Raw genomic sequence first — 25,694 nt, forward strand, 5'->3', positions numbered from 1 at the left:
ACAAATCCCTACCACATATCTCCATCATTGTTGGTACGTAATTTTATAAATAAAATAATATAAATACTCTTAGAAATGAATAAAATAATATAAATACTCTTAGAAAAGGGCTCGAGGTGTAATTTGCATAACGTTGGAGGGTCAGTTAGCGCGTGGGTGCAGTAAAAAAAAAAGTTAAATAAATAAATAAAATAAATTAAAGAGGCGTGAGGTGAGTGGCAGGACCAAGAAGAAGAAACAACCTCAAAATCCCTTTCTTGTGTCGATTAGATTACTTTCACACCAGAGTCGTTCGAGTACTTCACCTTCTTTCTCTCTAAGCGCAAAACCTCGTACTGTTTTTGGCGGTTAAGGATGTCGGGGAAAGGAGCGAAGGGGTTGATCACAGGCAAAACCTCCGCCGCCAACAAAGACAAGGACAAGAAGAAACCCATCTCGCGTTCTTCTCGTGCCGGCCTTCAGGTTCTCAGATCTCTCTCTCTTTCTCTTTCTCTTACCTATTCCGATTCATTTTTACCTGTTCGAAAACTCTACACACTCATTCTGTAAATTGTTGTTTTTTAACCCTCGTTGTTGTGGTTGCACAATGTGAACCGGTTTTTTGGGGTCTCTTAGAGATTTAATGTTCCTTTTCGGTAGGATAGTTGAAGTAGCGGGAGAAAAATCAATTTTTTTTTTTGCTCATCTGAAAGGTTTAATAGGAGCCTTCCACTGAATTAGTGAGTTTGATTAACTTGTTGTAGATTTTACCCTCTCTTTAAAATAGGGTTTTGCGATATACTACCCCTAATATTCTGCCACGGGAATAAAAGGCTATATTTTTTTATTATATTATTAGATTATCAGATTAATTTCTTTATCGTGTATTAATTGACAAACTTTTGAAATGACGTTTAAAAGAGGAACAAAATTTATTTGAAATTTTGGCGGTGTGATTGAATCTTGAATAGACCACTTGTTCCTGTTATTTTGACTTATTTAACAGTCTGTATTGAGTCTTTGTGAATTTGACTGATACATGCCGAAATTTATTGTGATTATGTGACATTATTTTGCTTATAATATATTTGCATATCTAGACTTTCGGATTATTGTATTGAAATTATTTGAACTGCATAGACATGTAAACACGTTTATTGGACCCTAGTAAGATGACTCAAACCCATTTAGACCTGAAAATTTCCACTGTTGATGTTTAGAAGTAGGTCGCAATATTGTTTAAAGAAACATATCCAGAGTCAGGCAATTTGCTTAAACGAGTTTGGTCTGGTGTTTGTTTTCTGATTTTTAGTTAATTGTTTGTTATTATAAATTATAAATTCTTCTTCAGACATCACAGGTGTGGTTCTGTTGTGCAACAGTTAGCATATTCTTCAGGTTGATGGTGATGAGAGATTGTCCTATGTATTGGGTTCTTTTGCCTTTTGGGTGATTGAGGACACTGTTTAGGGAGATCCTTTGGGTTTGGAAATTGAAATCAGTCCCTTCTTGCTAGCCTAGTAGATTGAAGCTAATTACCCTGACTAGTCACTATTGATTTGATATTGATAATCTTATTTATGATGTTTTTACTGTATGACACTGAAGCAGAACCACGTATGTCTAGAGGCCATGCTTCCTAAATTTTCAAAATCACCTTTGTAATTTGTTTTAATGAAATATAAGTGTATAACTTTAATCCCACCAAGCCTTTTATTTTGGCCTAATCATCTTATTCTGATTCCACACAATATGCTAGCATGTATTTTGTGTGAGCTAGTGTAAGCCCGCATGTTCTTCTCTTACATAGCTTCTTCTATATTGTAACTTGCAGTTCCCAGTTGGTCGTATCCACCGGCTTTTGAAGTCAAGGACAACCGCTAATGGTAGAGTTGGGGCCACAGCTGCTGTCTACTCTGCTGCTATCTTGGAGTATCTCACTGCTGAAGTATTGGAGCTGGCAGGGAATGCTAGCAAGGATCTCAAGGTCAAACGTATTACTCCCCGGCATTTACAACTAGCAATCCGCGGGGATGAAGAGTTGGATACCCTGATAAAAGGAACAATTGCTGGAGGAGGAGTGATTCCTCACATTCACAAGTCTCTTATCAACAAGTCTTCCAAGGAGTAGATTACTAGTGAATAATAGCTTGCTTGATGGAAAATTTCTCTCTACTAATTGTGTAATTTTTGCATGGCACTTGAAAAACAAAGTAGGGCCTTTTATTTATGACTTTGTTGCCTGTTGTTGATCATGGATATAATATTTAGTCTTTCTCTTTGTTAATTTATTATGTCTCTATCACTGAAAATCTTAATTGAGGATAGTTCAATCTGATGATTTGAAATATGGTTTGATTCAACCTGTTTTTTGCATTGCATTTGATGATACTTATAATTGAATTCCTTTCCCAATCATGCTAGTAGGGCTTGTGCATGTTTAAAGGTTGATTTTTCTTATTATCGTCACCCTATAGGAGACTGTATTTGGCAAGCATTAAACTCATTGGAATAGTTTTGATATAAAGCATTTAATCTTTATATGACAATGACAGTGATGATAACATTGTAGTGATTGCTGTTGGCACGTCCTCTATGATTGCGGTAGGCAAAGTGCCGATATGGAACTGCTTTTGTTGATATAATAACAGCGTCGCGGTGCAGCAAAGTTGTTACGATATGGGACTACTTTTGTTGGTTGTGATGATAGTCATATTGATGGTTTGAATTATGGTAGACTTAACCATAGATTTATTTTTGTTTAATTTAAATTTTTGTGATGCAAGTTTAGTAGATGCTGGTAGCAATTTTGGCGAAGCAATTAGGGTGGTTACATTCATTATTCACCTTATTGCGGGCAATAATTTTGATTTTTAATTTTTCATCACTTAATATAATAAATAAATTAGTTTATCTGTTCATAGAGTTGCGGTGCTGACTATTTGTCAATTCTAAATACAAATCAGTTAATTTAATTTGTCAAACCAGTCTATATATACAGCCAAATTGTGAATATTTTGCTTAAGCCTTCTTAACGAGCACACCTTTTCATCAAATAAGGGATGAGTTTGTTGAAACTTAAATAATTTTAAAATAAGTGTTTTTTTTATATAAGTGTATTTTTAAGTAGATAAGATTTGTTTTTTAAAATAAGTGAAAAACTATTATTTTTTAAGTATAAGTGATTTAGACAAACATACTAAAAAAATAAAAAATTACTTATTTTATTAAAATAAATACTGATTTTAATAAATAAATCGGTCCTAAAATTCGATAGTTTGCATTCTTTTCTCTAATTTTCACATAACCCTAAACTTGTTGGATTCACACACGGCTACAACATCAATATGGAAGCTCAGAAACAACATTATCTTTAACAATCACCCTTTTGTCATCTCCAAGCTGGTGGATAATACAATTTTCCTCTCTTGGTCCTGGATGAGGGGGTGGGAAAAGGATTTTAGTGTTCCTTTTCACCAATGGTCATCATCTATGGCTTTAGCTTTTAAGTAGTGTTTGTGATGTTGGGAGGGGATGTATTGTTTTTGTTGGGGTGTTAGATACTTTTAATTGCTTTCTGACTCAGGAGACCCTACCTCCTGAGGTTTCTTGTAGTACCTCTGGTACTATGTATCTTTTATTATCTAATTAATATATTTTGGCCATTCAAAAAAAAAAAAAAAAACACGCGGCCAATAACATGTAATATATCAAAAGGCAGGCAAGAAAATAAAGAATGGTCAAATAACAGTGTAGAAGCCAGACAAGGACTCTCATCCCCCCCTCATCTTCACCAAGTTTTACTTCTTACCTTATAAAAGTTTTCATTTGATCTTTTTAAGCATGTTTTCAATTATCCTTTTTCAACTACTTTTTCAGTTTTTGATGAAATTTTCATTTCCTTTTCTTCATATTTTTTTTGTTCAATGTATTTTTATTCAAAAATCCAACTGTCCTCGAAATGTTTATTCTGAAAGATCTTTTTTTACAATACCTCCTCTTCCAATTGCTTTTTTTTTAAAAAAAAAAATTAGACATAGTTTCTAAGATGCATATTCCATTTGAATGATGTTCTTCATCAAAACCTGTCTATTCTGTGAAGGTTTAGGTATCTGGGAAAATCTTAAGATCTTGCATGCATGCTCAACTGTAAGATTTGACGCTAGCTCAGACATTTTCACCAGTGGGAATTCCAACTTCAAGAGCACAATGATCACAACATGGAGGACATCAAAGATTCTCTTGGTTTTTTATAGCAAACTCTTAAGACGCTCTCTGATTTCTTTGTGATGTCCAAATATTGCCCTACAACACTTTATTTAATGAAGTCTCACATTTGGTCATCTCCTTTCATTGCATTTTCATTTTATTGTCTATTGATATTGATTGATAGAAAAAGGAAGAAAACATCAAGATTTGATGCAACAACCAAGGGAGTATTTCTACATCTTATAAGTATCTTTGCATTTTTCGTATACTGTGCTTTACTTCTGTCTAAGCTTTTTGGATCTGATAGTTGTCTTTGATGCGCGTGCTCTGATATCCCTTAAAGTCCAAAGAACAGTAATTTTTTCCTAACTTAACTTTGATATTAAGAATAAAAAAATTATTGAAATTAACACCTCAATTAAATTAAGGATATTTTAGAAAAGTAATATTAAATAAGATAAAAATAATTAAAAGTTTCTTACATTTGAAATATAAAATAGGTGTTTTTTTTGTTATATTTGAGACTAGAGAAAATATATTTGTCTGTTGAGAAAAATTGTTTCTCCTATGTCATCAAATCATTGATCATTAAAGTTTGTCATCAAAAATTTTGACGGAAATAAAGGTTTTATATTTGAATGAAACTATGTTTTTTGTGGAGAAAATTATAAAAAACAGAGGAGAGAAGAGAGACAATACGTATGCGGAGGAAATAGAATTATTATATTCTAAATCAAATTATTCTCAGCAATGATACAATAAATAATAAAAGATAAACTAATTAGATAATAAAATATTAACAAAACATAATATTAAAACTAACTTGTTTCTTAAATATAGGAACTACTTATCGACTAGGCTAATCCATTAAAACTAACTTACTCCTAAAATATAGGAAACCAACTTATTTACTAAATCCTATTTTAAAAACTGAAAAATAAAATATTATGCAATTACAAAAGTATATCTTCAACACTCCTCCTTGCTTTTGGAACTGCAAACTTCAATTCTTTGCCTTAAGAGTTCAAGTTTATTGATAGGTAGTGACTTTGTAAACAAGTCAACCAATTGATCTTTAGACTTGCACTAAATTAAGTTCACTTCTCCACTTTGTTGCATCTTTATCAAATAATATAACTTGATGTTGAAATGTTTAGTCTTCCCATGACACATGGAATTGTTTGCAATAGCAATGGCTACTTGATTGTCAACAAAAATTCCAGTTTTGTTCTTTTGAGCAAATAGAATGTTTGGCCTTGTTGTAGTGAGATACATTAGACATCCAATCAAGCTCCTATAATATCCTTCATCAATGTTATCAACACCTTCTTCCTTGCTAAACTTGTCATTTTGATTCATTGGTGTGCTAACAGATTTGTATTCCTCCATTTGAAACTTCTTCAAATTTTCTTTTGCATATTTCCTTTTTTTCATGTTTAGCATTCTTTCAAGATGGCAATGACCAAGTCTCTTGTGCCAGAGTTCCTGGGTGTGACTTGAGTGAAATAGGTTGTATGCTCCTCCTCTACTGGATCAAATGAGAAGCTTTTACCTTTCATTTTAATCCTTAGAACTTCCCGGCGAACAATGTCATAGATAAAGCAATGTTGATGTTCAAAGGAAACTTTAAATTCCTTTTTAATCAACTGACCTACACTTAGTAAGTTTTGGTCAATGTTAGGTACATAAAGAACATTTGATATTAATTTGGTACCTGAACACGTTGAAATTGCAATAGTTCCTTTTCCTTTTACAGAAATATAGCCACCATTCCCAATTCTGACCTTTGAGACATTAGTTGGCTTCAAATCCTTGAATAGAGTCTTATCATATGTCATGTGGTTCTTACAACCACTATCAATCAACCAACATGTAGAACTACTCTTCATCGAATAGCATGTTGCAGCAAAAAATATAATCTTCTTCGTCTTGCTCAACAACTTGAGCATCGGCTTCTTGCTGCTGAAATTTGCTTTTACAAATTATAGCTTCATGTCCAAGCTGATTGCACTTGCTGCACTTTGCGTTTGGCCGTTTCCAACATTTGTATGGTGGGTGACCCAATTTTCTGCAATGCTGACAAGGTGGATAATTTTTCTTTTTATCCTTACCTTTGTTTTGGTTGTTTGCACTATTTTCGCTGCTTGCTGGCTGATTCTTCTTGAAAAAAATTCTTTTTGCTTTCATCAACTTTATGATGTTTGGCGGCCAAAGCACCTTCAACAACACGATCTTGCCTCATCAACCTTCACTGCTCTTGAGCTTGCAAGGCATGTAGCACTTCTGCCAATGTGATATTCGACAGATCCTTTGTGTTCTCCAATGAAGCTATAGATGCTTCATACCTCTCCGGCACCGTTACCAAAATTTTCTCTACAATTCTCGAATCAGCAAAATCACTTCCAACAACTTTATCTTGTTGGCAATACCCAACAATTTGTTTGAGTATTCTTTGATTGTCTCTGACTTTTCCATCCTTTGAAGCTCAAATTTCCTCCTTAAATTCAGCACTTGCATGCTTCGTATTCTATCATCTCCAGCATATTCCTCTTTCAGATAATCCCAAATTGCTTTGGGTGATTTAAGAGTCATGATTTTGGTGAATATCATTTGTGAAACACCAGTGAACAAACATGACCTCGCCTTTGCCTTCTTCATCTTTCTTTCCTTGTGATTTTTAATTTGGGCAATGGTGGGATTTTCAAGCAGCGAATATATTTCATAATCCTTTTCCATAGCATCCCACAAATCCAAAGACTCCATGTAGGATTGCATTTTCACTTCCCAAAGATCATAATTCTCTCCATCAAAGATTGGAAGAGTTATGTGGGAAAAACTTGCTTCAACTTCTATGGTATAGGTCCCGTAAGAATAAGGCTCTCGATACCAATTGTTGGTTTTGTGGAGGAAATTATAAAAAACAGAGTAAAGAAGAGAGACAATAAGTATGCAGAGGAAATAAAATTATTCTATTCTAAATCAAATTGTTCTCATCAGCGATACAATAAATAGCAAAAGATAAACTAATTATTTAACAAGATATTAGCAAAACAGAATATTAAAACTAACTTACTCCTTAAAAATAGGAGCCACTTATTGACTAGGCTAATCCATTAAAACTGACTTACTCCTAAAATATAGGAAACCAACGTATTTACTAAATCCTATTTTAAAAACTGAAAAATAAAATATTATGCAGTTACAAAAGTATATCTTCAACAAACTATCTTAAGAGAATTAACAAAATGATCTGGTGTACAAAATTAGATGAGACTTGAAGAGCAAGATGGTGAGAAATTTAGTCTTAAGCATCGAACTATGGAGCCTTACAAGGATCGTATGAAGATTGTTTGATGGGATAATTTCCTAAATGCATATGCTATCGCTCTATCGAAAACATAAACAAGGTCGTGATGTATAAACTAGTTTTTGATTTCCTTTCTAACAGTGGTGAATGGACAAATGTTCTGAGGGCAAGATGTATATCAAAGGGCTCCTTTAGAACTCAATATGTCTCCTCAACAATATGGCTCAGCAAAGAAGAGTTGTTAATGAAGTCCATCTAAATACCAATTGTCTGCTTGGTGATGAAAGTCCATCAACTTTTGGAGAGAGATAATCTTCACACCATAGTTAATCTCTTCATCCATCAGAATTCTTGGATGATCCTTGAAGCTTTCTGCCAAATGATTCCTCTAGTTGTCAATGAAATTGAGGACATGGTCATTCCATTACAACCTTCCCAGGATAGGCTGATCTAAAACAAATCAATTTCTAGTATTTTGATTCTCAAAGATGCATAGTCTTTTATACATCATCCGCCCTCAACTCAGCTTTCTTTCAAACACATTGGCACCTTCAAATCTGCCTTCAGCTTCATTCCTGGATGGCGCATCATGCAGCAAAAACTGCTAACTGATGATAGATTTTGGGAAAAAAAGTGTTGGATCAAGTGGCCTCAGAATAATTAAGAAGAGGGCTTGAATTAATTATGAATGTGTCTTGAAAAATTAAAAAAACTATCCTTCTTAATGTTACTAGATTCAATTAGGATTTTACTACTAAGTTAAGAAAGTAAAGAATAGAAATAGAAACTTAACCAAAAGTAAAAGCGATAATTAAAAGTACACAACGAAAATTAAAGAGTGTAGGGAAGAAGAAGACAAACATAAGATTTATACTGGTTCGGCCACAAATCGTGCCTACATCCAGTCTCCAAACAACCTGCGGTTCTTGAGATTTCTTTCAACCTTGTAAAATCCTTTACAAGCCAAAGATCCACAAGGGATGTACCCTTCCTTGTTCTCTTTGATAAACCAAGTGGATGTACCCTCCACTTGAACTGATCCACAAGAGATGTACCCTCTCTTGTTCTCAGTATAACAATCCCCAAGTAGATGTACTCTCTACTTGTACCACAAAGGATGTACCCTCCAATGTGTTGGGACAAAGAATTCTCAGGCGGTTAGTCCTTTGAATCTTTGTAAGGGGAATATCTCAGGCGGTTAGTCCTTTGAAATCTTTTGCTTAAGGGGAAGGGAAGAATCAAAAGAATTCTTAGGCGGTTAGTCCTTTGAATCTTTTGTAAGGGAGAAGAGAGACACAAAAGAATTCAGGCGGTTAGTCCTTTGTTCTTTTGGCAAAGGGAGAAGAGAATGAAAAAGATGAATAGCACAAGTTTTTGAACAAAGTACTTTTCTTGGAAGAGAAAGTGTTGAACAAAAACTTTTAGAAAGATGAAGAGAAATAATTCAGAAAGATTTGTTGAAAGAGATGAAAGAAGATATTGAAAGATAGATTGAAAGATAGATGATTCAAAGATGATTGATTATAAAGATGTTGAAGGATGATTGAAAGACTCATTGTCATGGTCACATATTTATAATCTTTTGATGACTCAAGTCAAATTTTGTGACTCTTGGCAATTTCTTTAAAACTAGTCACTTAAAAAGTTGTGACTTTTGAAATAATCTTTAGAAACAAGTCACTTGAAGAATTGTGACTTTTGGAAATGTATTTTTCGAAATCAGTCACTGGTAATCGATTACCATTAATGTGTAATCGATTACACATCAACAAATGAGACTTTTCATTTTAAATTTTGAAAATTAAAACGTTTAGAAGCTCTGGTAATCGATTACAAGTACTGTGTAATCGATTACACAAGTTTAAAATGATTTAAAACTGTTTAAACACAAGTTGCAACTCTTGAAATTTGAAATCTTAACGTTTTAAAACACTGGTAATCGATTACTGATTACCAGAGAGTAAAATTCTTTGGTAATGATTTTGTGAAAACTTCTTGTGCTACTCAATGTTTTGAAAAACTTTTTTTAGTACTTATCTTGATTGAGTTTTCTCTTGATTCTTGAATCTTGAGTCTTAAATCTTGATCTTGATTATCCTTAAATCTTGATTCTTGAAACTTGATTCTTGAATCTTGAATCTTAATTCTTGAGAACTTGATTCTTGAATCTTTGGAATTTGTTCGACTCTTGATAACCTTCGAAGACATTGCTTCCACAAAAAGGTTGTTACACATTCTCTATGTGCAATCTCTGTGAAAATGCCTATGGAACCTCTGATCGCCTAATCCTCCATTGCCTTTTTTTCTGAAAATATATGGACTTGGATTCAAAGCCTGTTTAATCTTCTACTTAACAAAAACTCCATTCAGGAGCTTCTTTTTTCGATTCAAACAGGTAGGTCAAAGCATATGCATGAATAGCCCTGGCAGTAGTCATTTTCTCATTATGGACTATTTGGCATTGTAGAAATAGTAGACGTTTCAGCAACAAAGCTATATTTGTTCAGTCCTCTATATCTTTTATTATCGGTAAGACCAGGATCTCGGGGAATGCCTCATCAGCTTGTATGAACTCTTCAATGTTTGAATTTGTTATTAGAAAGATGCTAGGAATCAATTATCATCCTGTGAAAGCGGAGCACATATCCCCGTCTTCTGGAACTCTCCTTTAAGAAGATGGGTTAATTGCAACACAAATGGCTCGCCCAGGTATCGCGGGCTGTGGTGGAATTTTCAAAGATCATTCATCTGCTTTTCTTGGTTGCTTTTCTCATAATTTGGGAATAAAAAAAATCTTCTTTTGCTAAGCTATAATGGGAGCCATATTAGCTATGAAGATAGCTCATAAAAAGGGTTGGAGAAGTCTGTGGCTTGAATGTGACTCTACTTTGGTGGTGCAATCGTTCAAGATCGTCTAGTGCCTAGAGCAATAAAAAATAGGTGTAATTGTATGGAATTAACAATATATATATGACTTTGTGGTATGACACATTTATAGAGAGAAAAATACTTGTGCAGATTTGCTTGCCTCTAGAGTCTCTATTTATAATGGGATTCTGTCCCTCAATTTATAGCTTCAGATTTCAATAGAAATAGATATAGTTTGTATTTCAATAGAAATAGATATAGTTTTACAAACTATAGATTCAAATAGTTTGGTTTCTCATGGGGTTAGGTTCAAACCCGCATGCTTTTTGTTACCATTTGTTTTTATTTTTTAATGATATTTCCTAACATGTTGCTTTTGCGGATTTGCGTTAAGGGTGTCAACCTGATTAGAATGTTTAATGCTGATCTTTTGATGTAGTTAGCAGTTTTGGTAAAAAAAAAAAAACTCATATGTACACCTAGGACCGAGCTTCAGTACAAAAAATATGAAAGACAAGAGGAAGAACTAAATGGAGCAGTATCATGACATTAAAAAAAAAAAAAGAAAAAAAAAACTGACATAAAATTGCCCAATGCATAAAGCAAGTGCGCAAGACAATTACTCCATGTATTAAGGTTGTGTTTGTATTTTTTTTTTTTGAAACCCATATCTTTTACACTATAGTTTAATTCAAAAATGTCTCTTCTATTTTTATTATTTAAATTAAACACACCCTAATTTAAATATTCCTCCAATTCTAGAACCCCAAGTCACAACATTCATCTTCTCCAAATTCTATATAAAAGAGGATAATGATCTTGCTACATATCAAAAAAGCTAAGAAACATTATTCCTTTGTTCATTTCTAAGTTTCATTATTAGTTCTTGCACCTTTTGTGCAGTTTTAGAGAATACTTTCAGTTATCATGGAGTATTTATTGTCTATCTCCTAATAACATCAATTTTTTCTTTAAAGTGAGGCTAAAGAGGTTTCTTTGAAGAAAGAATACATTAGTTTAGAAAATAGAGACTTGTGAAAAGAATAGTAGAATGTGAGAAAACTATTTTTATTCTTAGTCTATATATAGTGAAAAATTCTAATCTATAATATTTGGATGTACTAATATTGTTCCACATAGTTTGAAAATGAAATATGATAAATCTATTGCATGATTTTCTTCTTTCTATTCTTAAGCTTCAATATTACTATTTTGGGGTCAATGTTGAGAAAAAATTCATGTCTCACATAATTTGAATATAGTGTAAAATAAAGTATATAAATTATGGTCATTTTTATTTTATAAGTTAGTTTTGTAGGATTGAATTAGACTTAAATCTATACTTTGATGATATCAAAATTTATTCTAGATTATTAAAAGGTTTTTGTAGGATTGAATTATTACCAAACCCACATTCTAAAAGTAGACTTTATTTTTTATTTGTATTTTTTAACTTTAACTAACATTCAAAGACATTGTCTGCTACAACCCAAAAAAAAAAAAAGACATCCTCTGAAACATTAGACGATACCTTTAAATTACCTCACTATCTTATTGTCTTATTTAAAAAAATTCTCTTAAACGCTTACTTTTAAAAACAATTCTTTTCTTTTGCAAAGATGTTTTAAAATATAATTCAACATTTCCTTGGCGTTTTATTACGTGATTTCTAGAAAATATGATAACAGTGTGTTTAGGATGATGTGGCAAATATGAGAAGACAAAAGAAGGCCAGGAAAGAGGAGTTGTTGATAAAAGAAATAAAAAAAAATGAGTGAAGTTATTAAAAAGAACTTCTATCTAAATGACACTACTTAAATTAATGGAAAAAAGACTTTTATGGTTGCAGTGATTACCGATTAGTATACCTTCCAAATCCCAAAAAAAAGGGAATGTCATGAAACCGGAGAATTTCTATATCAATTCGATGGTTGGCACCGTACAGGACACAGGTGCACGTTCATTAGAAACCAGAGTATTTCTATTTCAATTCAATGGCTTTTTCTGTCTAATAGCTCATAATCATTGTAAAGACTCATACATGTTCAAAATGGGAAAGAATTGTAAATGTATCAGACAAATCCCGAATAGAATTGTAATTACAATTCACTACCACAGAGCAATAGATTGCTGAGAACCCCGGCAGTCCAAAGCTCTTGCACAAGTCCTTGACTAAATTAATTAAATTTAATAACAAACAAAATCTATCCCAACAAGACCTACCCCTCATCCCCTTACACCACCTCAACAGCTACCACCTAATGCTGACCCAAAAATACGTAAAACTGCTTTGTTTAGAGGGGCGAAATCCTTGGAACTTCAACTGGGAACTTGTGGATCTCATCCATCCAAGGATTCTTCTCCTTGGCAGGGTTGATGGTCCTGAGAGCCTTCCACACTGCACTGTTGCACTTGAATCCGGAACCGAATGCTATCTGCCATGTTCTGTCACCCTTCCTGATCCTCCCTTTGGCTTCTGTGTAAGCCAATTCATACCAAAGGGAACTGCTGGAGGTGTTTCCGAAACGGTAAAGCGTCATCCTTGATGGCTCCATATGCCAAGTGGACAGCTGCAAGTTCTTCTCCAGTTCATCCAACACGGCTCTGCCTCCAGCATGGATGCAAAAGTGCTCAAAAGCCAGTTTGAAGTCTGGAATGTAAGGCTTGATCTTCATCTTGAAAAGCTTCTTCCCAACCAATGTGGCGAAGAACAGGAGCTGTTCAGACATTGGAAGGACAAGAGGCCCCAATGTGGTGATGTTGGTTTTCAAAGCATCGCCAGCAACTGCCATCAAATCTTTTGACAAAGTGACACCAATCTTGCCATTGGAATCTTCCTCTTGGACAACGCAGCCAAAGCACTTGTCATCAGAACCCTTATTAGTGCGAACGGTGTCAACCAGCTGGTATTTTGATCTTCTCCTATCAGAGCCTTTGTTTGAAAGCAGAATGGCAGCCCCTCCCATACGGAACAAACAATTGGAAACAAGCTTCGATCGGTCATTCCCAGAGTACCAATTCAAAGTGATGTTCTCAGTGCTAACAACCAATGCATAGGAATTGGGGTGGACTTGGAGAAGGTCCTTAGCAAGATCAATCGAAATGAGACCTGCACTGCATCCCATCCCACCAAGGTTGAGACTCTTTATGTTCCCTCTAAGTTTATAATGATTGATAATCATTGCCGAAAGCGATGGCGTGGGGCAAAAGAGGCTGCAATTCACAATCAGAATTCCAATGTCCTTAGGCTTCACAGAAGTCTTAGCAAACAGCTCATCAATTGCACCAAACATAACAGCCTCAGCCTCTTTTCTTGCCTCTTTCATTGAAGGGTTGGGAGGATCATTGAGAACAGCCTCTGGAAAGTAAGTGCTTTCACCAAGGCCAGCCCTCTCCAGAATCTTCCGCTGGAATTCAAGAGTTTCCTCTGTGAAAAAACCACTCTTCCGGGACTGGTCCATGAATATCTTCTTCGAGCATTTGCGAGCTTCTTCTGGCTTGTAACATGAGAAATTGACAAGGTACACGGGCCGTGGACGAGTCATAATGTATAGGGTAGACAAAAATACAATGAGAGTGGAACAAACAATAACGGATATCAAATTGTACTGTAGATTCTCCCAAATGACATGGAGATCTTCAAGGGAGAAGCTCGAGAGCTGTGCAGCAATGAGCACCACCAGAGGGGAAAGAAAGAGGTACATGCCATGTGTTATGAGGTAATGATAACCAAGCTTCACATATTTCAATTTCACGGACTTCTTGAAATCTGGAAGGTTCCGCGATGATGGTGGCATCAACGGTGTGTCTGGTTTTGTCTCTGCCATTTTTTCCTGTTCAAAATTTGATTTGAATATATTTAGCTTACATAACTTGATAGTTGAGACGATCAAAATGAGCATTTATGCATAGATACAGCTGAATCAATTTCATAGCTTACAATCATACAATGCAATCAAGCCCCTGAAATAAGATATGTTTGGATTGAAGTTTGGAAACTACTTTAGTGAATTCCAATTTCCAATGCACAATTACAAATTTCAATACACCCAATGAAGAAGGAAAAAATTGTTGCTTCGAGAGTAAAAGTACTTTTGGGTTATCTCAACTTTAATCCAAAATACACATAACCCTTCTCCAGTAACAATTTTTGCTTGAAAATATGGTCAAAAAAGGGTTGCTTTCCATAATTTATGATAACATTAAATGAGCATTTATGCACATAGATTGAGAGGTGAAACAGTTTTATAACTTAACAATGATATGACACAATAAAGTCTCTCTGGTAACAATTTCATTGCTTTCACCAAAGTCAACGAAATTGAAAAGGACAAAGTTATCAAACATCCTTGGATAATTAACTAAGTTGTTTCTATGGCAGACCAAGGCGTAAATCCAGATCTTAATTTCATATCAAAAAATGGGGAACTGTTTTATTAAAAATAAAAAAAATTCATTTGCATCAATCAATCGATATCTCCAAAGTGTCACGACAACATTTCAGCTAGATATAAAATAAATAAAACAAATAAGAAACAGATCAATCTAGCAGTGAAACAAAAATGTACCTTGAAAGGCCAAAGACTCCAGAGAACGCAGCAATGTGGGCCGTGAAACGCAAAGAGACGCGGATTAGAGAGAGAAAGAGTTAAATAGATTTGAAGCAGTGGTTTAAAATGACGAAAGTAAAATGGAGTTAAATCTGTTGGTTAAGAGAGAGAGTGTGGCGAAATGGAAGGAGATATATATATATATATTTTTGGGGGGGGGGCGCGGTGATAAAATGGAAGGAGAGTTAGTAAAGAAGTTGCATTATAGGATTATGATCTAATTATAACGTAAAATATATATGTAGGGAGGCACTAACTAGAAAGAAGGGTGGGAGGGAAGTAAGTTCGAAAGAACGAACGTTGAGGCAAAAACGGCATTGAGAACGCGTAGTGATTCATTCATTCGCATTATTTTTTTCAAGGGCGGCGCAGTCCAACTTTGACCGTTCGCATCACAGCCGGTCACTGGCGTTACATCCAACGGTTGTTATTGTTTGTCCTGCTGCCTCCGTCCACCCTACTGTTCCAGTCTGTCCTACTCCCCCCTTCTGTAATTTTTGTTTTAATATCGGTACGAAATACTCCTAACACTAATAACTAATATTTGTTGACAATTATTAACACATATATGGTAATATTTTTTAAATATAATTTATTTCATATTTAATGTTAGGATTTGTATCGTTATTTATTTAGTTAACAACTGTTAATTATTTTTTTAAGAAAAAGAATATTTCTATTCGGTTATATACTAGATATGACCTATGAGATGCACGGTGAATTATGAGAATATAAATTTATTATATATATATATATATATATATATATATAATTTTAATGATAACATTATGACACATAAAAATTAATAGATTATCTTTGAAATTGGTTATAAAAATAAATTATACTTATGTTATTAAAATACATGTTCCACGCCAAAATTCGTATTGATTTTTATTATCCATGTTAAAAAGTGATTATTTTAATTACTTATGTAATTGATTATAAAATCTAGTTATATATTATACACTGAAATTCATATTTATTTTTATGTCTCGTAATAAAAATAGATAGAATCAATTTTTAAATCAGTTTTATTAATAAATATCATTAATGTATTAATTAATTAACATTTGTCAATCTAAAGTAAAAAAAATGAAAAACTAATATAAGAATGAATACAATATAAAAAAATTATTTTAAAATATCAAATTTATAATATTCATTCTAATGTTTACCAGATTATAATTCAAAATAATAATTAAATGCAATCAAATCAAAACAATATAATAGTTATTTATAATTAAATATTAATAAATCAATCCATTTAGTGTTAAAAATGATTTTTTCCGTCATTCATCGTTAATTATCAACCTCTAAAATATCAATTAAAAAAAATTCAGCTCGATAACAAATATAGATTACACTTAATAATATACAAAAAAAATAATTATTCAGTATAATATAACTGTAATAATGTTTGATTTTTAAGGAATTCAAATATAGTAGATTTTCTGTGCATATTTATTACTGGCATTATAACTGAAATAATATTTGCATTTGTAAGGAATTCTTATCCTTTAAATTATCACTTAAAACAAAATTTCAATCCTTAGAGATACCGTAAAAAATATTGACAGTATTTATAAAATTTGAGATGTTTGGTTTGAGATGTAATAATTGTGTAAAGTTATTTTTTTAAGTATGATAGAATAGTTGTCCTTTTTCTGAAATTTCCTTTTGAAACATTTTACATCATCTTCTAAATGTATAAACTGAACAAAAAAATTCAATACCATATACTGAACAAAAAAATTAAATAAAATAAAATCTTACCTTACATAAAAAAAAAAAGACATGTGGTCTCTAATCCAAGACAGAAAAATAGAAATCAAATTAATAATGATAAAAAAATAAAATGTTTACAATAAAAGAAATATTACTATTAAAGAAAAAACATATAAACAAATGAAAAATAAAACAAAAACTAAGCCTCATCGGAATAATTTTGAAGTCTTTTGCATCATGTTTTGCGTTTGTTTCAAGGCCTGACAATATAGTAGGAATCACATCTTTAGAAATTATAAGTGAAAGTATTATTTCTAGGTATATTTAAAAATTTGTTTGGTTGTGCTTTAATATTCCCAAGAATATTTACAAATTTTAAAATAATTAAAATAGAAAAGGAAGTTATAAGAAGGATTGAAAACATAACTACTCACATTCGCATGGAAATCAAACTTACTCACCCCTAACCTCACCATGGCAATAAGAATGAAGCAAATTATGTGGTAATCATATTTCCGAAAATGAACAATACCCAAGAATATTTTTCTAAGACTTCAAACAAACATGGAATACTACATTTCCATGGGAATACTACATTTCCATGGGAATATTCCTGGAAATAATTTTTTAATTCGCAAAACACACTCTTAAATATATAAACAGCAGAAAAAAAATTATCAACCAAATTTTTAATATCATATACAAAACAAAAATAATTAAAAGTAATAACAAAATATAAATCTAATGAAAATTGATAAAAAGATAAAATGTTTTAAAAAATATTACTATTAAAGAAAATGAAAATAAATTAATGAAAACTATAAAATAAAATTAAAGAAAAACTAGATCTTGTTGCAATAACATTGAAGTCTTTTTGCATCTTCTTCTAAATGTATAAATTGCAGAGAAAAAAAGTTAACATTGGAATGTGTAAAAAAAAAAGTCAAATAAAAAGGCGGATAGGATTACGATTAAGAAATAATAAAAAGTTGATGGATTTGCATTTTTTGTTTGATTTAATCGATCCCTCCATTAAAATTGAATGAAGTGATAAAAATTACTAGTAATTAGGTATTTTAAAAGAACAAAATAACAATAAAATTGAAAAACAACAACGTACCTTCAGATATTTATAGATGAGTTGCTCATATTACTTTTTGTTTCATGAACCTCAAATCATGCAATAATTTTTATTTTTCTAATTTAAATATGAATTTGCTAAAATTTGAATCAAAACTGTTGACAATTAATATATTAAAGTAATCAAATCAAATAATATATAAAATAATACTATCAATTTGTATTTATTATAAAATGATGATAATAAAAATTGATTTGAAATGGGATAATTGATTGATTTGTTAACAATTAATATAATTGCATAACAAAGTTTTCAGAAAAAAAATCAAAAATTAAAATGGAAATGATTACCCGTATTAACGAGTATTTAACATGTGAACAGACAAACACATTTGGTCATTATGCTTTATATAATATACTAGTCTGTAACCGATGCACATGCACGGATTGTTTGGTAAGTGTTTTCTAAATGTTGATGGACATCAAGATAATAGAGTTGATTATAAGGAAAATGAAGATTAACAGCAAAATGTTGATTGAAAACAAAGTTGATTAACAGCAAAATAGGATAAGTAAACATTAACAGAGTTTGTTAGAACTAAAGGTAGTCTAATTGTTGTCAGTATGCTCCCAATCCTCTTGTCTCCTAATTATGATATCCCAAGTTTTTTTCATAATACCTATAGTAAATAGAGATTTCATCTCCATCATCAAAATCCATTTCTTTAAGAAAATCGTACCATGATTGGACAACACCTTTTCCACCAATAGCAGGATTCAACTATATAAGATTTAATTGCAAACAATATAGAATTTCATTTTCTGAAATGGAGTCAAATTTCATTAGACATTAAAATTTGCTAATTTAATTTGGGGTATTCTTCTTTTCTTTCCCTAAAACATGACTTAATAATAATAATAATAATAATAATAATAATAATAATAATAATAATAATAATAATAATAATATACATAAGAGAAAAAAATACAATTAGGGTATTCTTCTTTTCTTTCCTTACAAAGAAGTTGAACGACCAAAGTAGTCCAAGATTATATAAAAAATGGTCTAACTTAATGACAAAATTCAAAATTAGATAATCTCAATTATCACGAGACATGACATTCTAGAATCTAGAAAAGATGAAAAATAAATGCATCAGAGCATGTGCACTCATAATGCTTTTATCTAATAAGCACACTACCTTGTCAATCGTAGCATAATCAGATATCACCAACTGAAACTCGGCAAGAATCAGGTTTAAATTAAATGCTTAAAAAATATTAAGCAAAAAATTAAGATGAGTAGAATTTAAATAATGCAGGAAAAAATGATGGACAACTAAATTGAATTAAAGCTAGCAGCAAATAGTAAGTATGAGAGAAGGTTAAAGCCTCAACTGCTGGAGAAGTTGCACCATGAGATCCTCCAATTTCCTAAAACATGACTTAGTAATAATAATAATAATAATAATAATAATAATAATAATAATAATAATAATAATTTTCAGAGAATGGCAAGGTGGTGGAATCTTGGGATGTGTGTAAATCAAAGGGGAGGGAGAAGAAGAAGAAGAAGAAGGGGGATGAAGGGGATGCGCCTAAGGCTGGGTGTTGGGTCAGGTTGAGGTTCATTGGGAGCTACATTTCTTCAAGATCCAAGGTTGATACCTGAGTCAGTGGCACTGGCACCAACACTCATTATGGTAAATTCATCACTATTTTACTCTTATTTCATGTTTTTATTTATTTATTTTTATATACATCTATTGGTTTTTTAAAGTATACATTGAATATTTTCCTTGTAACCCAAGGATCATGTGCGTGGAATAATGTTAAAGTTGAAAATATTAATGCTTTATGACTATTATTATGAATAACCTTATGCAAGAAACTTGATGTAATGTGTAGGATCCAAGCGCCACAAATACAAAGAAATTTCTAGTCCTTTCCCGAAAGTTGATATCCAATTCCAAGCTCTAGATTTAATAGTAACTATAATAGAATCCATATTACATCTCTCCTGTTTGAAAATAGTTGCATTTCTATCCATTTCCAATCAACTTGTTGGTTACTCATGTTTAAAGATAGAAATAAAGAGAAGTAACCCCGCAAAGTAAACAATTATGCTATAAGATTATATAGTTTTTTTATCAGCGCTATAGGAATATATATAATTTGTAGTATAATCAAATTTTAGTGTTAATTTCATTGCTATAACATATTTGTAATTCCTTTTGGGCTATTGAATAACTATTCAAAGGTGTAGTATAAGATGCTAGCAAAATGTGTTTCAACCATAAAGTTAAAATAACAATCACATTTGAGATCATGCTTCTATTGAGAAAATAATCAAGATATTTCAATTTTGATCATAAGGTTCAAATGGCATGTTCATGTTCAATTATTCCCTAATAAGTCCCCTAGCTAGAAGCAAATAACTCCAAAAATTAAAATTATATAGCAGTTAATTAGTTAGAATCAACTAAGCAAATGTCTCTTTAGCATGATCTCATTCTAATTCTTGCTGAATGGAATAGGTGTGGTAGTCCTTTGTGGGGTCAAACCAAAGCATGTGCCTCATCTTACGCCCACGAGTTCCATTCTTGTATACATTAGTCTGAATCAAATAAAGCTCTCCTGTTTTGTTCCCCAAAAACTCAAAATCAAGCTCATCTCTTTCTGGCCCTGCACCATTTTCTGAGCACATCTGCAACAATTCCCCACTCATCACAATGAAATCAAAGAAACATTGACAGAAACTCATTAAAAAATAAACAATGTATAAGTGGACAAAACATATAAGCATTCTCAAAAAAGAAAAAGGCCCTAAATAATAAATAAATTGAAGCAAGCAGTTTATCCTTGTACCATGTAAATATACTAATAATTCAAAATTAATATACATTCTCAAAGTTACCAGCAACACACAAAATAGTAAAAAGTTATTCATATTCACAAAACTTATCCATAAAACTCGAGCCCTAAACACAAAAATGATCATTTTTTCAAGAACATTACACATATCACAACCAATATCAGTAATCCTGTTACTAAAAAATGTGTTCCACCACAAACGTTCGAGACAAAAATGATGCAGAAGAAAGCCACACTAAAGAAGCGGAATCACAGAGAAGAAAGACAAATAATAATAATAATAATAATAATAATAATAATAATAATAATAATAATAATAGAGAAAATGCATCATGAACCTGAAAGAGGGATTCTGCATAATCATTGATATTGTTCATTGCTCTGTGTTTCGCTTGCACCCTTCTAAACCTTCTTGAGGTATGGTTGCTCCCTCTCTACGATTAAACTGTTCTCAGCAACAAAACATGTAAACAACACTTTTCACGTAATCAAATTACATCGAACCCCCACACCTTCTCATTGATTCAATAAAAATAATATTGTTGGGTTATACAAAAATGATGCAGAAGAAAGCCAAAGCAAAGAAGCGGAATTGCAAAGAAGAAAGACAAATAATAATAATAATAATAATAATAATAATAATAATAATAATAATAATAATAATAATAATAATAATTAATCAAAACAAAAAATAACAAAAATTAAGAAAGAGTACAAAGAAGACATGTGTTTGTTCTAAACTTCATTTTTTTTTGCCCCACTGAACAAAGATAAAAGAAAATACAACAACAAAGCTACCATTAAAAAACAGAACAACAAAAGTACCATGAACAGAGAAAAACGATAAGCTAACATGCATGTAAGAAAGGATGCATGAAAATAGCATCGGAAGAGAAGCCAAACCTCGTCCAACACAAACAAAAATGAAAAACTAACATGCATGTAAGAATGCATACATGAAAACAACACTACTCTTGCTTTAAACAAATTGAGATTTAAGGGTAAAAATGTTGAATCTCAAGTACCCGTAAATTTATTTCAGTTTTTTTTTGCTTGTTGCAAAAAAATTGAAACTTTAGGGGTAAAAATGTTGAATCTCAAGTACCAAAAGAAAAAAGGTTTTCTAATATAAAATCTTAAATATAAGATTATATACTTTTTCCTCTTAAATTAGATATGACTCAATGTTAGGTTATTCTTTCTACAATAAATAGGAAAATTGTCATAAGAGAACAATGAATTGTGGCTTTTAAACCTTAGAAGAGAACCAACGGAATGCACAAACTTGTTTACTCCAAAAAAAGCCATGTCCTTTGAAGTTGCAGAAAATCTGATATGCATATGTATGAGGCATCCTTGCTGCATTCCTATTTTCCTTTGTTAACTAATTGTTCACTTTGTTTCTCAACTTTTGACTAAGAGAACCAAAAGAGCCTAATTATTAAATGCTGAAAAGAGACAAAATCAGATAGTGCATCAACAAAGGCAAAGAAACAAAAATGCGCATGGCAAAACGATTTATGAGTAGCTTGATATGGCATTTAAAGGAAAGGAATGTAACTTAAAATGCATGCCCCTTGGTACACGCTTTAGGGGAGTACCCAAAATAAATATAAATTGCAGAAGATTGAAAGATGTCGCAAGCCAAGAAGGACCAAAAAGAGAAGGCGGATACAATTTGCAACTCACATGTCATCTCCAAGTATGCCTCCATGATCGTTGTTGAGAAAACCATGTCAAAACCTCACTTCCTCTTTGATCATCAAGCAGTCTATAGTTTATAGATATAGGAACCTGAAACAGCGAATAATGATTAACAACAACATTCAATCTTGTTTCCAATGAAACTGGATCATCAATTATTATGCTTATTAATAAATATCCTATAAAAACCGCTTCGTTGTGCACAAAACTTATGCCGTCAAGTAATTTTGATAGCCTATCCATCCCATCCTGTACATCAGTAGCATTTTCAGTATGATTGGGAAAACCTTCAAGGCCTGGAAACATTTTCTTTGTCCTGTGTTTTAAAGACAATATATTAGAAGAGAGTGGTAACCAATGTCATTGATACCTAAAGTTTGATGCGGTAAATCTTAAAATACTCTTGCATTTTCGATTTCCAGCTAATGGAAGTTTCCAAAGCCAGGAAATTCCCTTCATGTGTTGCCACTGCAGAAGAAACTCCACCTTAAACCAATATGCCTGTGGTTCCTTCCTCTCCAAATGCCAAACCTATCAACATGTGGACACACTGCAATGGGCTTAATTTTTAACAATTGAAAATAAAAGCCTCCAGGAAATTTTTTTTGGAAAAATTTAACATTTTGAAACAATAATCCACGGTAACCAGAACTGTCTTCTCCACGATTTCTAAGTGCTTGATGAATTGCGCTACACAAAATTATTTTTAAAAAATAGTTGATTACACGAATGCTCATTGGTAAACCCAAAAAGAAAACAAACCAACGCAATACAAATAGAAAACACTCACCAATAGTCATTTCTCTCGCTAAACCCCCTATGAATATCTTTCTGCAATCAATGGGTCCAAGGTAATTAGATAGAACCAAATCTAAGAAATTTGGAGAAAGGGAGCAAAAACAAAGTTGAAAAATCAGTAAGAAAAAATAACTATTATTAAGATAAAAACATGCATAACAAAAAAAAAATTAAAACCTTCCAAATAGAAACAAATAGTAATGAAACAAACATGCATAACAGCAAAAGGGAAAAAAGTTGCCTAGTGGATGCTTCTTCGCGATAGTCTGGGAAAATAAAAAGGAACAAAAAATAGAGTTGTAAAAATCAGTAAGAAAAAATAACTATTATTAAGAAGGAAACATGCATAACAACAAACAAAATTAAAACATTGCAAATAGAGACAAATAGTACCAAAACAAACATGCATGACAACAAAAGGGAAAAAAACTTGCCTGCATGATGCTTTTTCGTCGATAGCCCGAGAAAATAAAATAAAAAACAAAAAAAGTTATAAAATCAGTAAGAAAAAATAACTATTATTAAGAAAAAAACATGCATAACAACAAACAAAATTAAAACCTTCCAAATAGAAACAACTTGCCTGCTGAATGCTTCTTCGTCGGTAGCCCGGAAAAATAAAAAGGAACCAAAAACACAGTTGAAAAATCAATAACAAAAAATAAATATTATTAAAAAGAAAACATGTATAACAACAAACAAAATTAAAACCTTGCAAATAGAGACAAATAACAACCCCAAAAAAGGGGAAAAATAGTTCAAAATGACACCTTTATTATTCAACACCGTCCTGACCTTTAGCACCGCCGTTGTTACTGTAGTCTGTCCCAAAAATCAAATCACAAAAAATCAGACCAAAGAATAGAATGAAGATGAGAAGAGAATCATATTAAAAACAGAAAATGCAACATGCACAACACAAAGAAAATGACTTTCTTGCAGCTAGTTGTGTTCGAATCGGAAGAGAAAAGAAGAAAATAGAAGAAGAAAGAAAGAAAGGAAGGAAGAGACAACCAACTCTACAGGAGAAATAAGGAGAGAAATGCAATTGTATAATCCCTCAACCTACGCGTCAACAAATGAAGAAGGACAAACTGCATGTGTCAACAAATGAACAAGGAAAAAATACATGTGCCAACAAATGAAGCAAGGTTAAAATGACCATAAATACAGGAAAAGAGACAGGTGTCAATTTTCTAAGAAGGGACACACCAGTAATTTTTTTGGGGTTCTCTTTTATAATATATATAGTAGATAGATAGTAGATTAGATTGATTTGTATTTTCTAAATCTATCTAAGAAAGATAAGTAATACAATATGTAGTTAATGTAAAATAAAATTACATTTTTGTTTGATAATATATTGATACGTCATCTCAATATATATGAAATTTCTCTGTCCATCTGCTTGTCATTGGCAGATGTCAACGACAGGACAATGCAATTTTTTTTTCACTTTTCACTTTTTTTTTTCTGTTTTTTAGTTTGATTTTTGTTTAAGTTGTTCTTTGCATGGGTCCCACTGCTAATATATATTAAATCTGATCAGGAGCTTGTCACGTGTCTAACTGTTAGACAATGCAATATTTTTTTTGTCTGTTTCTTAGTTTGATTTTTTTTTAAAACCGTTCTTAGTTTGATTTTTTTTTAAAACCGTTATTTGCATAAGTTATTTTATTCATACGGGATATTATTAAGTAACAGATATAAAAAAATTACTTATGCAAAGCACACAAATTAAATTTATAAATTTTTATATATTAAAAATATCTAAATAAAGAAGAAACTTCTAAAATTAGTTCATTAGATCATTTTTGTTTTCATTTTGTTTGTGATTCATTCTTTGGTGATCATTATGACTTGAGGTCGGGGTGTGCTAGAAATCTCATGCCCTCCCAATATTCTTCCACGGTATAACTCCATTTTTTTTTTCTAGAACACCTTTTAATTATTTATTTTTCCGTATAAAAAGATTTCTCAAAAAAATATTATAAATAAATTTATTTTGATATAAAAGAAATGTGTAATATTAATCAAATTTTAATTTATATTTTTTTTTACTAAATTGTATAAAGAAGTTTATATGGTTAATAATTGTTTCTCACACTTCTTATCTGTCATGCTTTTACGTCTTTTTCCATATCTGAAAAGATAAGCAGCACAACACAAATCAAACGACGTCACACATAATCTCGTTGAAACCACAACAAATTTATACTCTTCATTGAAAAATCACAACCTTTCACACAACTATATTATTGGAAATAAAAGCAAGCGAGATCGAAGCAAGAGTTGTCTTCCATGAAAGACAAAAACATATCATAACTCGCCAATTAACCTATATCTAAACAAGGAAGTCACAATGTGACTCTTTGTGAGGTTTGCGAGCTAGACCTCCACTGTTGCACATGATTGGGTTTGGCAAGTAGAGGATTTCTCATCTAACATTTACAATCAGGTCGGCGCGAAGATGAGCAATACAAAGAGGGGTTGAAGGTACGTTTCATTGGAAGATGATTCTGACTAGCTCGATTGGTCAA

The 25,694-nt window shown here is 32.0% G+C and overlaps 3 protein-coding genes across 3 annotated transcripts; 1 reads left to right on the top strand and 2 right to left on the bottom strand.

Annotated features, from left to right (window-relative positions):
* The first annotated feature begins 200 nt into the window (after positions 1–200).
* Positions 201–2,317, top strand: LOC114409587 (probable histone H2A variant 3). Its single transcript, XM_028373089.1, has 2 exons — positions 201–462; positions 1,814–2,317. Exons 1-2 carry the CDS (start codon positions 355–357, stop codon positions 2,108–2,110), a joined length of 405 nt encoding a protein of 134 aa, XP_028228890.1. The 5' UTR covers positions 201–354; the 3' UTR covers positions 2,111–2,317.
* Positions 2,318–12,322: 10,005 nt separating this feature from the next.
* On the bottom strand, positions 12,323–15,187 carry LOC114409588 (3-ketoacyl-CoA synthase 11-like). The gene is made up of 2 exons (XM_028373090.1): positions 14,932–15,187; positions 12,323–14,196 (listed from the first exon to the last, which is right to left on the bottom strand). Exon 2 carries the CDS (start codon positions 14,188–14,190, stop codon positions 12,658–12,660), a length of 1,533 nt encoding a protein of 510 aa, XP_028228891.1. The 5' UTR covers positions 14,191–14,196; positions 14,932–15,187; the 3' UTR covers positions 12,323–12,657.
* Positions 15,188–20,215: 5,028 nt separating this feature from the next.
* LOC114408158 (probable xyloglucan endotransglucosylase/hydrolase protein 8) lies at positions 20,216–21,096 on the bottom strand. The gene is made up of 2 exons (XM_028371253.1): positions 20,991–21,096; positions 20,216–20,485 (listed from the first exon to the last, which is right to left on the bottom strand). Exons 1-2 carry the CDS (start codon positions 21,027–21,029, stop codon positions 20,288–20,290), a joined length of 237 nt encoding a protein of 78 aa, XP_028227054.1. The 5' UTR covers positions 21,030–21,096; the 3' UTR covers positions 20,216–20,287.
* Positions 21,097–25,694: the final 4,598 nt, after the last annotated feature.

This window comes from Glycine soja, chromosome 4 (assembly GCF_004193775.1).
Source record: "Glycine soja cultivar W05 chromosome 4, ASM419377v2, whole genome shotgun sequence".
NCBI classification, from domain to species: Eukaryota; Viridiplantae; Streptophyta; class Magnoliopsida; order Fabales; family Fabaceae; genus Glycine; species Glycine soja.